The 12,700-nt window shown below is 41.1% G+C and overlaps 1 protein-coding gene across 4 annotated transcripts in view; it reads right to left on the bottom strand.

Annotated features, from left to right (window-relative positions):
• The window catches only part of tjp1a (tight junction protein 1a), a 277,102-nt gene that overhangs the window by 249,374 nt on the left and 15,028 nt on the right, over positions 1–12,700 (bottom strand). For all 4 annotated transcript variants that reach the window (XM_043680310.1, XM_043680311.1, XM_043680312.1 and 1 more), the window contains exon 2: positions 5,068–5,206. In XM_043680310.1, coding sequence (XP_043536245.1) covers positions 5,068–5,206 — 139 coding nt within the window. The remainder of the gene's footprint in view (positions 1–5,067; positions 5,207–12,700) is intronic.

Raw genomic sequence — 12,700 nt, 5'->3', positions numbered from 1 at the left:
CTTAAACTCTCTTTAAACTCCCATATCTGACAAGAAGTACATATCACTGCAAAGGTCATTTTCGCTCCTTTACAATCTACAGACCCAGAAAATAACACTGTCTTATTCCTCTACAAACACTGCCCTAGGTTAAATTAATAGCTATGGCTTATATTTTAAGTTTAATCAAGAGACTTATCTCCAAAAACATATAATCAAGAAAGAATCCACTATACTCACTACTGCAGCCTTTCTCTTGGACAGACTTAAAACAACAATTAACTTATCTGATTCTGTGCTGTGAACTTCGCCCAACAGTTCCTCCAAGATTAGTTGTGAATTTCACTGTTTGTTAATTTTTCCAGACGCACTCTGATGTCCAGCGATACACGAATTCAAACAGCAAAGACAGTAACCGTGCAGGTTCTCTCTCTCTCTCCCCTGCACTGTCCTCACCACGTGCTTCCTTTGCCTGCTCTTCTCCCTTTTAAACTGCTGTTGTTTTGACTTTTTTTTCCCAAAGTTCCAAAACAATGCATCAGCATATAAAACAGTAATTGCTGCTCCTGGAATTTGAGGAAATCATCTCTAGCACCTAAAATACCTCAAAAAAAGGAGCAGCTCTTACAGCCAGAAATTTTTCCCGCCCTCCATTTTGGAATATGTCATTTGCATATTTACTAACCAGACTACTATTTTCATTGAAATCATTTATATATATATTACAATCAACAGAGGTCCCAGCACTGATCCTTATGGAAAACCACTGGTAACAGAATTCAGAAAAACACTCTTCCACAACTACCCTCTGTCTTTTATGACCAAGCCAATTTTGAATCCAACTTGCCAGCTCAGCATGGATTTCAAGACTATTTGATTTTCTGGACTAGCCTCATGTGAGGGAACCTTGTCAAAGGCAATGTTAGAGTCCATGTAGACAACACCCAGCATCGTATTCCCATAATCATCTTTGTCGCGGCCTCAAAAAACCCAGTTAGGTTTGTGGGACACGACCTCCCCCACACAAAGCCATGCTGCATATCGTTAGTAAGTCCATAGTTTTCTGAATGCGAGTTAAGTCTTGTTCCTAAGAATCTTCTCGAACAATTTCCCTACCACTGACATAAGGCTCACCAGCCTGTAATTTCTCAGATAATCCCTGTTGCCCTTTTTTAAACAAAAGCATACCATTGGCTGTTGTCTGGTCCTCTGGGACCTCTCCTTTGACTAAAGAGGATGCAACGATTTTATACAAGGCCCCAGCAATTTCCTCTTCTGCTTTCCTCAGTATTCTGGTATACAGCCCGTCAGGAGACTTGTCTAACCTAAACGCTTTTCAAAACTTCCAACATTACCTCCTTTTTTATATCAACATGATCCGCATCTACTTGTAATTTTTCAGCAATCATTGGGGAAACAAACGTTTGATGCTGTTTAAAACAAATGCTTCACTATTGGTTATTTTTAAGTTGTACCACTCAAAATATTAAAGGGAGCTGCAAGAGTTATACAAATCCACAAGCTAGACATGCATGGTGTTGTGACAACATTTTAAATTTAATTTCAGTGGGAAAAATCCTGGGAAAATCCTTCGGGCTGCCATACCTCACAGACTTTAGATAATTACAGTTAAAAAGGTAACCTACGTTTAATCAGAATAAAAGGGTGAGTATGAATACAGTAGGTGGTCTGATTTAGCTAAATACCTGAAGACGTGATATTTGCAGTTATTCCTTTAGACATATCAGTTATTGATGTGGTTTCCTAGAATGAAGGAAAGAGTTGGAATTAATAGGTAGTGAATTTGCATTTACATCTGGAAAAGACCTTGTATGTCACATTATCATGGATAGAGCTTTTGGAGATGTTTTGATTTGAGTTTATCTCTGTGAATTCAGTTAGAACATAGTCAGAGGACAAGACTGGTTGACAGAAGCAGCTAAAAGATGTGTCATTCTAGACCCAACACAGCTTATAGTGTGTGTTACAGCCAGATCTACACCAAGAGTAAATACAAGACCTGGTATTGGGTTTGAGACAAAGATGGTAAGATTTTGTTTAGTTGTAAGATAAATAAACAATTCTCAAGAAATCAGCTCAATGCAAGTCAGTTAACCTGTTGCAGTTAGAATTCTGAATGTCATGAACTTGACTGCAGTTTGAAACTATAGCAGCAGGCTCCTGGAAACCAAAGATGTTATCTGATGTTCTAATCCACTGCACCAGAGTTGCAGGTGTCAGCTGTGGAATCTACAGTTGTAAGGTCAGTCAAGAAATTAGACCATGAGCCAATAAAAAGTAGGAGCATAAGTAGGCCATTCAGCCCATCGAGTCTGCTCTTCCATTCAATGAGATTAAGGTTGATCTGATAATCCTCAATTCTATTTTCCTGTCTTTTCCCCATAGCCCTTGATTCCTTTACTGATTCAGAAATCTATCTATCTTTCAGAGGGTTGCTTAACCATAGGGACTCCCATTAAATCTCTAACTTTGATGAATACCTGAAACACTGAAGACAAATCAAAGTGAATTCTGGATAGCTGTGGTACCTTTTGAGTTGATCCCAGGAAAAATAAATTAACTTTAAAGACTTTGTAGGACAACTCTCATGGGACTGCAGGGGAAAAAAAGGAATAGAACTGTGTTTACCACTCAAGTCTTTATAAACTATAATATTAACTTAATACTGTTTATTTTGTTTACTTCCATTTTATTGCACAATAAAGTTTTTTTGTTGCAGATTGTAACATGCCAACAAATTTCATCTTCAACCCAAAAATAATAAACAGTTGATCAGGAGAATGTAATAAATTATTTGATTCTGATATTGCAGTGTAAATTTTGTTTGTAAAACAAGAAAGCTGGTTTAATATAAAACTAAACACTGAAAATGCTGGAAACTTGCATTGTTTTAGTCAATTTTTGTTTGGGAAAATGAGAGTCCAAAGAAGCTGCACCCCAAAAAATAGTCTTTGAAGCTTCTCAGGACCTCCTCAGGAGACAGACATGGGGTGCAACAGACAGGGTACCCTTCATTGTCCAGTACGTCCTGGGAACTGAACATCCATGTTCTTCATGATGTGCAACACATTGTCAATGACGATGAGCACCTCGTCAAGACCTTCTCCATGCTTTCACTTCTCGCCTTTAAACAACCACCAAACCTTAAACAGATCATTGTTCGCAGCAAACTGCCCAGTCTTCAAGACAACACACCATACAACCTGTGAAGGCAGCTGCTGCAAGGGTGTCAGAGTGTCAAAACGGATACCACCATTACACGTGGGGTCATCTCCCACCATGTACATGGTGAATACCCATGTGACTCAGCCAACATCGTCTATCTAATATGCTGCAGGCAAGGATGCCCTGAGACATGGTACTTTGGAGAGACTAAGCAGAAGCTATGACACCAGATGAAATGTACACTGCGCAACAATCACCAGGCAGGAGTATTCCCTCTCATCAGGGAACACTTCAGCGGTCCAGGACATTTGGCCTCAGATCTCCACATGACCATCCTTCAAGTGGACTTAGGGACAGACAACAATGCAGAGTGGCCGAGCAGAAGCTGATAGCCATGTTTGGTACCCATGGGAATGGCCTCAACCTGGACCTTTGGTTCATGTCACACTGCAGGTGACCCCACTGCATTATACACTCTCTCTCACACACACACACTCTCCTACATACACACACACCCATGGAGACCTTCTCTCATACGCAAGCTCTCTTTCATATACACACACATACACCCACACATGAACCCTCTCACAGGCAAATACCCCATCATACTCACATACTCTTAACCAAGCTTACACACACACATATACACACACTGCATCATGTTTACTCACACCCACATGCACATACTCACATGCACACTCACTCTGCCACCCTGCCAAGTTTATGGGGTAAATTTGTTTTTGCAGAATTACACTTTATTTTGCTCAAAAACTGCATGAATCATATAAAACTATGCAGAGGGCTTGCCAGTCTGACTCAACATTGGGACGCAGACAGACTTCATACCAATTGTTAGAAAAACTGAGCTATCTTGAGAATATAATTTTAAAGGAGTTCTGGGATTTGCATAACAAAGAACAGAAACCAGTTTATCCCATTCTAAAAGATGAAAGATTTAATCTAAAATTGTTTAATATATCATATCTCCATGACACAGGATTCCTTTGGCTATAAATTCTGTGATCTTGATCTTATACTCCACAACCACCTGATGAAGGAGCAGTGCTCTGAAAGCTAGTGCTTCCAAAAAAAAACCTGTTGGACTGTAAGCTGGTGTCGTATGATTTTTAACTTTGTCTAAACATCAACCCCAAAATGCAGTAACACACTGCCCTCTGCTGGGTCATGGGAGCACAAATAGTTTTAGTTTCATGGGATGTCAGTATCATTGTCTGGGCCAGCATTTATTGCCCATCACTTATCCCAAAAGCAATTGCTGTTGGTTAGAATCACATGTAGGCCAGACTAGGTAAAAAACGCAGATTTCCTTCCTTACAGGGCAATATTGATGAAGAGCTAATGCCCGAAACGTTGATTCTCCTGCTCCTCGGATGCTATCTGACCAGTTGCGCTTTTCCAGCACTGCACTCTCGACTCTGATCTCCAGCATCTGGAGTCCTCACTTTCTCCCATTATTGAAGCAGATGAGTTTTTTTAGGCAGAGTATTTCTTGAATTCAAACTTCCTCATTGGGCATGGCGGGATTTGAATCTATAACCTCTGTGTGGGTTAACAGTTATTCGTCCAGTGATTTTACTACCAAAACAACATGTCCCCTCAGTTACAGCAGGATGAGAAAGAGATTGATCAAACAATACCAATGCCACTAAACTATATAGAGCAGAATATCCAAGGATCTTTCCTTGGTTGATGACAATTAACTAACTAACTTCAGCAAGGACAGCAGCCAAATGGACTGGGCTGAACTCGTATTTCATTTTAAAATGGCAACGAGGAACAAGGGTTCCAATGAGTTTCTTCATACATTGTACGCCCAATTTAGGCACAATGACCTGAGACAAGCAATATTCCCAGCTACATTAGAATGCAACAAGCACTCACACAGAACTCCATGAATCCTCTGCACATGTGGCTTTTGCAGCACTGGGCATGGGCCTTTATGCATCTTGAGGATGGTTTCAGTTTCCGCTGGTAGGCAACTTCTGCAGCACCAGGCAATGTTGCACAGTCTGGAACCACCCTGAACAGAAAGAAAATTTCATTCACACAATATACCAGATTCCAGGAATCTCACTAATTAAGCTCAGAAAATTGTAATCAAGATGAAGTTAGGACAATTGGTAGGGAATTTTGTAATTTATTTTATCACAGCTACAACTGCTGACACTCAGTCCACTGGGATACAGCTCCTGAAGATGCTCACTCTCAATGGGGGACAGTTCCTGAAGGAGCTGGCTCTCACTGCAGCAGTTCTTGAAGGGGTATTATCATACCTCGTATCAGCCTAAGACCACAAGACAGAAGAACAGAAATTAGGCCATTCAGCCCATTGAGTCTGCTCCACCATTCAATCATGGTCATTTTAAAATTTTTTCCCTCTCACCTTAAATGTATATACTCTAGCTTTGGACTCCCCCACCATAAAAAAAAGATTTTGGATATTCAGTTCAGCCATGCCCATCATGATTCTATAAAGCTCTATAAAGTCTCCCCTCAGCCTCCACAGCTCCAGGGAAAAAAGCCCCAACCAATTTGACCTCTCCCTTAGGCTCAAACCCTCCAGTCCTGAAGATCTAGACCCCTGGGAGGGGCCTCTCAGTTCTGCAATAGGTCAAAGGAATCACGAGGAGTATGATCTGCTTCAGCAAGGTTTCACAGTTTAATTGAATCAGCCGGACGCAGATTTGTCCAGCAACACAGAGGTTAAAAGTTTCTGTGTTCCTTGGAGAAATTGCATAATTGAATATGAACAATAACTAATTTTTATATATTTTTAAGAAACAGTACAACCTTAATTACAAAGGAAAACTGAAATGTAATAAGGTGACATAATGGACAGCAGGTTAATCCAATGATATTTCCTGGGAAACAGTATTGTCTTACGCACATTATTGTCTCATACTCGTGGTTCAAGGTTAGTCAGGGTGGTCAGTTAATGTGTTATGATTCATATTATGAAGACTCCATTGTCTGCTTTATCTTTTAATTCAGCTAGCTCAGCAAAGCAGGAATGCAGCTTTTAGCAGGGTGAGAAGCCATTTTAAACAGTGCTAATTTACAGCCTGAAGCCCTTTTATTATGTTATTTTATGTTATTTGCATTTAGAAGCCATTTTGTAGTTAGTAAAAGCATGCATTAAATGGTTGCTCCTGACAACAGCCAAAATCCAGATTTTAGATCCTCGGTCCCAGCAATATCTTTGTAAAGGTTTTCTGCACCCTCTCAAGTTTAACAACATCCTTCCTATAGAATGGCAATCCGAATTATACACATTATTCTGAAATTGGCCTCACCAATTTACTGTACAGTCGCAACATGACATCCTAAATTACATACCCAATGTTATGACCAATGAATGCAAGCATGCCATATGCCTTCATAAGGCATCCCCATTTCTGAACTCAATTCCTCTTACAGTGAAGGCTAATATGCCATTTTCCTTCCTAACTGCTTGCCACATGTGCCTGCCTAGTTTCATTAACTGGTGACAAGAACACCTCTTGATTCACTCCTGAATTGTGGGCATCATTGCCTGGGCCATATTTATTACCAGTCCCTAGATGTCCTTGGGAAGGTGGTGGTGAGCTGTCTCCTTGAACCACTGCAATCTTCTGTGTGTAGGTACACCCACAAAGCAGCTAAGGAGGGAATTCCAGGCAACACTCCTTTAGCAGCAATGAAGGAACTGATATATTTCCAAGTCAAAATGGTGAGTGGCTTGATGGGTATTTGCAGGTGGTGTTGGTCCATATATATACTGCTCTTGTGCTTCTCGATGCAAAGTGCAGTCTAAAGATCTTTTGTGAATTTCTGCAAAGGACAGTCATTAACTGCTGACACTGCCAACAAAACCCATGTTCCATGAGTGAATATTTATTTCCTTCAATTCTGCCCTCTCAGTAGACAATTGCTTCTTTATCATTTTGGGAGGTTATTTATATGCCCTTTTTACGAAGGCAGACCAAAATATGGCTTAAATTCTTCTGCCATTTCTCTGTTCCCTATTATAATTTCCTCATTTGTCTTTTCTAGTCTGTTTCTCTTTACATACTTTTAGACACTACTGCAGTAGTTTTTATGCTCCTTGCGATTTTTCTCTTGTGATATACTTTCCCCATCTTGATTTTACTTTTTGTCCTCATTTGCTGAATTCTAAAATGCTCCCAGTCCTCAGGCATGTTTCTTTCTCTGGCAATTTTATAGTTCTCTTCTTTCAACTTAATACTATCCCTAATTTCTTGTTTACTGACTCCTACAGGTGGACAGATTCTGCAGGTGCTACCTCCCACTGGCCTGCAGGTATTATCTCTCACCAGGGAAGAGTTCCTGAAGGTGCTTGGAGTGAACTGGCTATTACAAACAACAGAGGACTTTTAATGTTTTGTTAATTTCAGATGTGTGATGATTACAGTAAAGGGAATGCTTTTCTCAGAATCTCTACAATGCAGATAAAGGCCATTCAGCCCATTGAGTCTGCACCAACACTCCAAAGAGCATCCCAGACCCACCCCATCCCAGTAACCCAGCATTGACCGTAACCAATCCATCTAACTTGCACATCTTTGGACTGTGAGAAGAAACCAGAGAACCTAATGGAAACTCATAGAGACACAGGGCAACGTTACAAACTCCGCACAGACTGGAATCAAAGGCTGGAATCAAACCCGAGTCCCTGGTACTGTAAGACAGCAATGCGAACTGCTGCTTCTTCTTGTAGTGGTCATGTTATGTTAAATAATTCAGGTTGCATACAAAGTGAGGAGTCAGTTTGTTTCAGCATGAAAATAATGATAAGAATATAAACATTTTAAAGAATTCACCTGTCAGAAATTACTGATGTTTTAAATCCTGAGACCTGCTAACAGGAGATCAACCACAACAGAAATATATGATAAATATTTCTGCATTACATCCTATATTTGTCCTTAGATTTAACAGAATCTCCTACGCAGTGCCATTTTAGTACAATATGGTTTAATTCTTATAACAGTAACTAATTTATATTATAGTGACCCTATAGAATCTGGAAGATGCTTACCACAACATCCTTTTCTGAAGCATCACTGAGCTCCTGTTTAATGGAGTCAGACCCAGTGAAATTTGCAGCACATTCAGATATTTCTGATACTTCATTTCTTTGATGTTTGAAACAATACAAAACAGCCAGATTTTTCAAAAAACACTCAGTTTTGTGCAATCGCCATTCTGCAAGCTGCTTCTATTCTTTGCAAAAGCTTTTTTCAATGAACAATTGACACAGACAAAATTCTGCTGAGAAAATCTGAAGGCGAGCGAGGCAATGCCCAGGAGCAACCGGTTCAAGCTGTCAGTAGTGATCCTGCTGTGTGATCCAGAGTTAGTCCTGCCTGAGCACTCAGCAGCAACCTTGTCCTCAGACTAGTAATCCAGAAAGACTCTTGGGCCTTGAAGTGATTGTCCTCGATTGAGATGATAAATCAAAAATAAGGATTTAGGAACTTCATGAGTCAAAATATTAAAAATCTGAATCCAAGAAACCTGGAGCACAATGAATCATTTATCAAGTAGAAAAACAGATGTCTCAGTCTTTATATTGGCATTCTCTCAAATACTTAATAGCTCATCCACCATTCCTGTTTCTCCTGGCTTAACATTTGTGTAACTATTTAACCAGCTGGAGAAGCTGTGTAAGTATGGTAATATCACTGGTTCAGTAATCTAGGACCCCAGGCCCAAGTTCTGGAGCCAGGGTCCAAACCCTATCATGGCAGACAGTGAACTTGAATCCAATAGCATCTGGAATTAAAAAGTTAGACTAATGGCAACTTTGTACCAACTAGCAATTCTAAAAACTTCACAATTTATTTATATAATTTACTATTTCTTTTCATCAATTATTTCAAAAAAATGCCCTCTAAGGAGGTTTTATATGCCATCCTTACCTGTTATGGTCTACATGTGTCTGCAGAGGGTTCATTTATATGGGAAATTAGAAAACCCGAATTAAAGGAGGAAGTAAGAGTCCAGAACTTCAGGAGAGGTTACTAAAAACTCCAGCATAGACACAAATAGGACAGAATGTAAGGAAAGGGTTGGCAATCAAACTTCAAATGAATGTCAACGAGAAGAGGGGTGGCCACATCAGGACATCTGAATGTACACAGTATAAGGAAAAAGGTAAATGAGCTTGTGGTGCATATCGAAATTGGCAGGAATGATATGGTGGGCATCATGGAGACATGGCTGCAAGGGGATCAGATTGGAAGCTGGATATTAAAAGGATATACATCCTCTCAAAAAGATAGACAGGTGGGCAGAGGTGGTGGGTTTGCCTTATTGGTAAGAAATTAAATTAAATCAATAGTATGAAATGAAGTAGGGTTAGATAGTGTAGAATCTGTGTGGGTAGAATTGAGGAACCATAAAGGTGAGAAAAAAAACACAAGGCCTCCAAATAGTAGTCAGGAACTGGAGCACAAGATACACCAGGGGCGAGAAAAGATGTGTCAGAAAGGCAAAGTTACAGTGATCATGGGGGATTTCAATATGCAGGTGGACTGGGAAAATCAGGTTGGTAGTGCACTGCAAGAAAAGGAATTTGTGGAATATCTATGAGATGGCCTTTTGGAGCAATTTGTGCTGGAGCCCACTAGGGAACAGATTTAGTGTTGTGCAGTGAGATAGACTAAGGGAGCTTAAGGTGAAGGAACCCTTAGGAGGCAGTGATCATAACATGACTGAATTTACTCTGCAATCTGAGAAGGAGAAGATAGAATCTGTGATAATGGTATTATAGCTGAATAAAGGCAACTTCAGAGGCATGAGGGAGGAGCTTGCCAAAATCTTCTGGGAGAAGAGCCTAACAGGAAAGACAGTAGAACAGAAATGGCAGAGGTTTCTGGGAGTAATTCAGGAGACACAGCAGAGATTCATCCAGAGGAAATAGAAGCATGGTACAGGGAGAATGAGGCAACCATGGCTGACTCGGGAAGTCAGGGATAGCATAAAAGCAAAGGAGAAAGTATATAATGTGGCAAAGGGCAATGGTATATAATGTGGCCAGTAATATAAAGAAAGACCATAAGAGTTTCTTAAAAATTTAAAGGGCAAAGGGGAGCAAAAGTGGACATTGGGCCACTGGAAAATGAGACTGGAGAGATAGTAGTGGGCAACAAGGAAATGGTGGAGGAACTGATTAATTACTTCGTGTCAGCCTTCATGGTGGAGGACACGAGTAATTTTCCAATAACTCAAGAGAGTGAGGGGGCACAGCTGTGTGTGGTGGCCATCACCAAGGAAAAGGTGCTAGAAAAACTGAATAGCCTGAAGGGGGATCAATCACCTGGACCAGGTGGACTACACCCCAGAATTCTAACGGAGATAGCTAAAGAGATAATGGAAGTGTTAGTGGTAATCTTCCAGAAATCACTAGAGTCACGGAGGGTCCCAGAGGACAGAATAATCATAAAAGTGACACCCCTGTTTAAAAGGGGAGTAAGGCAAAAGACGGAAAATTACAGACCAATGAGCCAAACCTTAGTCATGGGTAAACCCTGGAATCCATTGTGAAGGATGAGATTTCTGAATACTTGCACGTGTATGGTAAAATCGGGCAAAGTCAGCATGGTTTCATCAAGGGGAGGTCATGCCTGTCAAATCTGCCAGAATTCTTTGAGGAAGTAATGAGCAGATTAGACCAAGGACAACCAATAGATGTTGTCTACTTGGACTTCAAGAAGGCCTTTGGCAAGGTGCTGCAGAGGAGGCTACTGAGAAAGGTAAGGGCCCTTGGTGTTAGCAGCAAGGTGCTAGCATGGATAAATGCCTGGCTGTCTGGCAGAAAGCAAGAAGTGGGGATAAAAGAATCCTTTTCAGGATGGCACCGGTAATAAATGGTATTCTGCAAGGCTCAGTGTTGGGACCACAACTTTTCACTTTGTGCATTAACAATCTAAATAAAGAAACTGAGGGCATTCTGGCTAAGTTTGCAGATGATACGAGATAGATAGAGGGACAGGTAGCATTGAGGAGGTGGAGAGGTTGCAGAAGGATTTAGACAAGGTAGAAGAGTGGTCCAAGAAGTGGCAGATGAAGTACAACATTGGAAAGTATGAGGTCATGCACTTTGGTAGGAAGAATAGAGGCATGGACTATTTTCTAAATGGAGAGAAAATTCAGAATTCTGAAGCACAAAGAGACTGGGGAGTTCTAGGATTCTCTCAAGGTAAACACTGCAGACTGAGTCAGTAGTTAGGAAGGCAAATGCAATGATGGCATTTATTTTGAGAGGACTTAAATATAAAAGCAGGGATGTATTTCTGAGTCTCTATTAAGCCCTGAGCAGACCACATTTAGAGTATGGTGAGCAGTTTTGGACCCCATATCTCAGGAAGGAGGTACTGGCCCTGGAGAGTGTTCAGAGGAGGTTTACGGGAATGGTCACAGGAATGAAAAGCTTAACATAAGAGGAACATTTGAGGACTCTGTGTCTAAACTCGATGGAGTCTAGAAGGATGAGGAGTGATCTAATTGAAACTTACAGAGTACTGAAAGGCCTGGACAGAGGTTATGTTGGGAAAATGTTTCCATTGGCAGGAGAGACTAGGACCCATTGGCATAGCCTTAAAGGGAAGACCTTTTAGAACGGAGATAAGGAGAAACATTTTCAGCCAGAGAGTGGTGATTCTATGGAATTCATTTCCACAAAAGACTATTAAGGCCAGGTCAATGAGTATATTTAACAAAGAGATTGATAGGTTCTTGAAGATGAAGGGGATCAAGAGATATGGGGAGAAAGCGGGAGAATGGGGTTACGAAACCTATCAGCCATGATTGAATGGTGGAGCAGACTCGATGGGCTGAATGGCCTAATTTCTGTTATAATGTTTTATGGACTCTTAACTGGCCTGCTTAAAATCACTCCATTGTATCTAACCCTGCTACAAAGACAAAACAGAGGAATAAAACTGGATGGGAAACCTGGCATTACCTACATACTGCTCCCATCAGGAGGTTGAACAGTTCATCAACTTCACAAACACCTTCCACCCTGACGTCAAGTTCACTCGGACCATTCTGGACACCTTCTTTCCCCTCCTGGACCACTCCATCTCCATTTCAAGTGACCAACTCAATATGGACATCTACTTCAAACCCAGTGATTCTCACAGCTACCTGGACTACACCGCCTCCCACTCCTCCCTCCTGTAAAATTGCTATCTCTTACTCCTAATTCCTCTGCCTCTGCCACATCTGCTCCCAGGAGGCCAATTCCACTCCAAAACATCCCAGATGGCTTCTAGTGCATCTCCTCCACTTGTCATACCTCTGCCCTTGAACCCCATCCCTCCAATCGCAACAAGGACAGAACCCCCTGTCCTCACCTTCCACCCCACCAACCTCTGAATACATTGCATCATCCTCTTCCACAAACAGACCCCACCACCAGAGATAAATTTCTTTCCCCACTCCTATTCTACAGAGACCATTCCCTCTGCAACTTCCTCGTTAGGTCCATACCCCCCACCCCGCCACC

This window comes from Chiloscyllium plagiosum, chromosome 40 (genome assembly GCF_004010195.1).
Source record: "Chiloscyllium plagiosum isolate BGI_BamShark_2017 chromosome 40, ASM401019v2, whole genome shotgun sequence".
NCBI classification, from domain to species: Eukaryota; Metazoa; Chordata; class Chondrichthyes; order Orectolobiformes; family Hemiscylliidae; genus Chiloscyllium; species Chiloscyllium plagiosum.
Note: the sequence above shows the minus strand (reverse complement) of the source record. Positions and strands in the feature narration are given on the sequence as shown.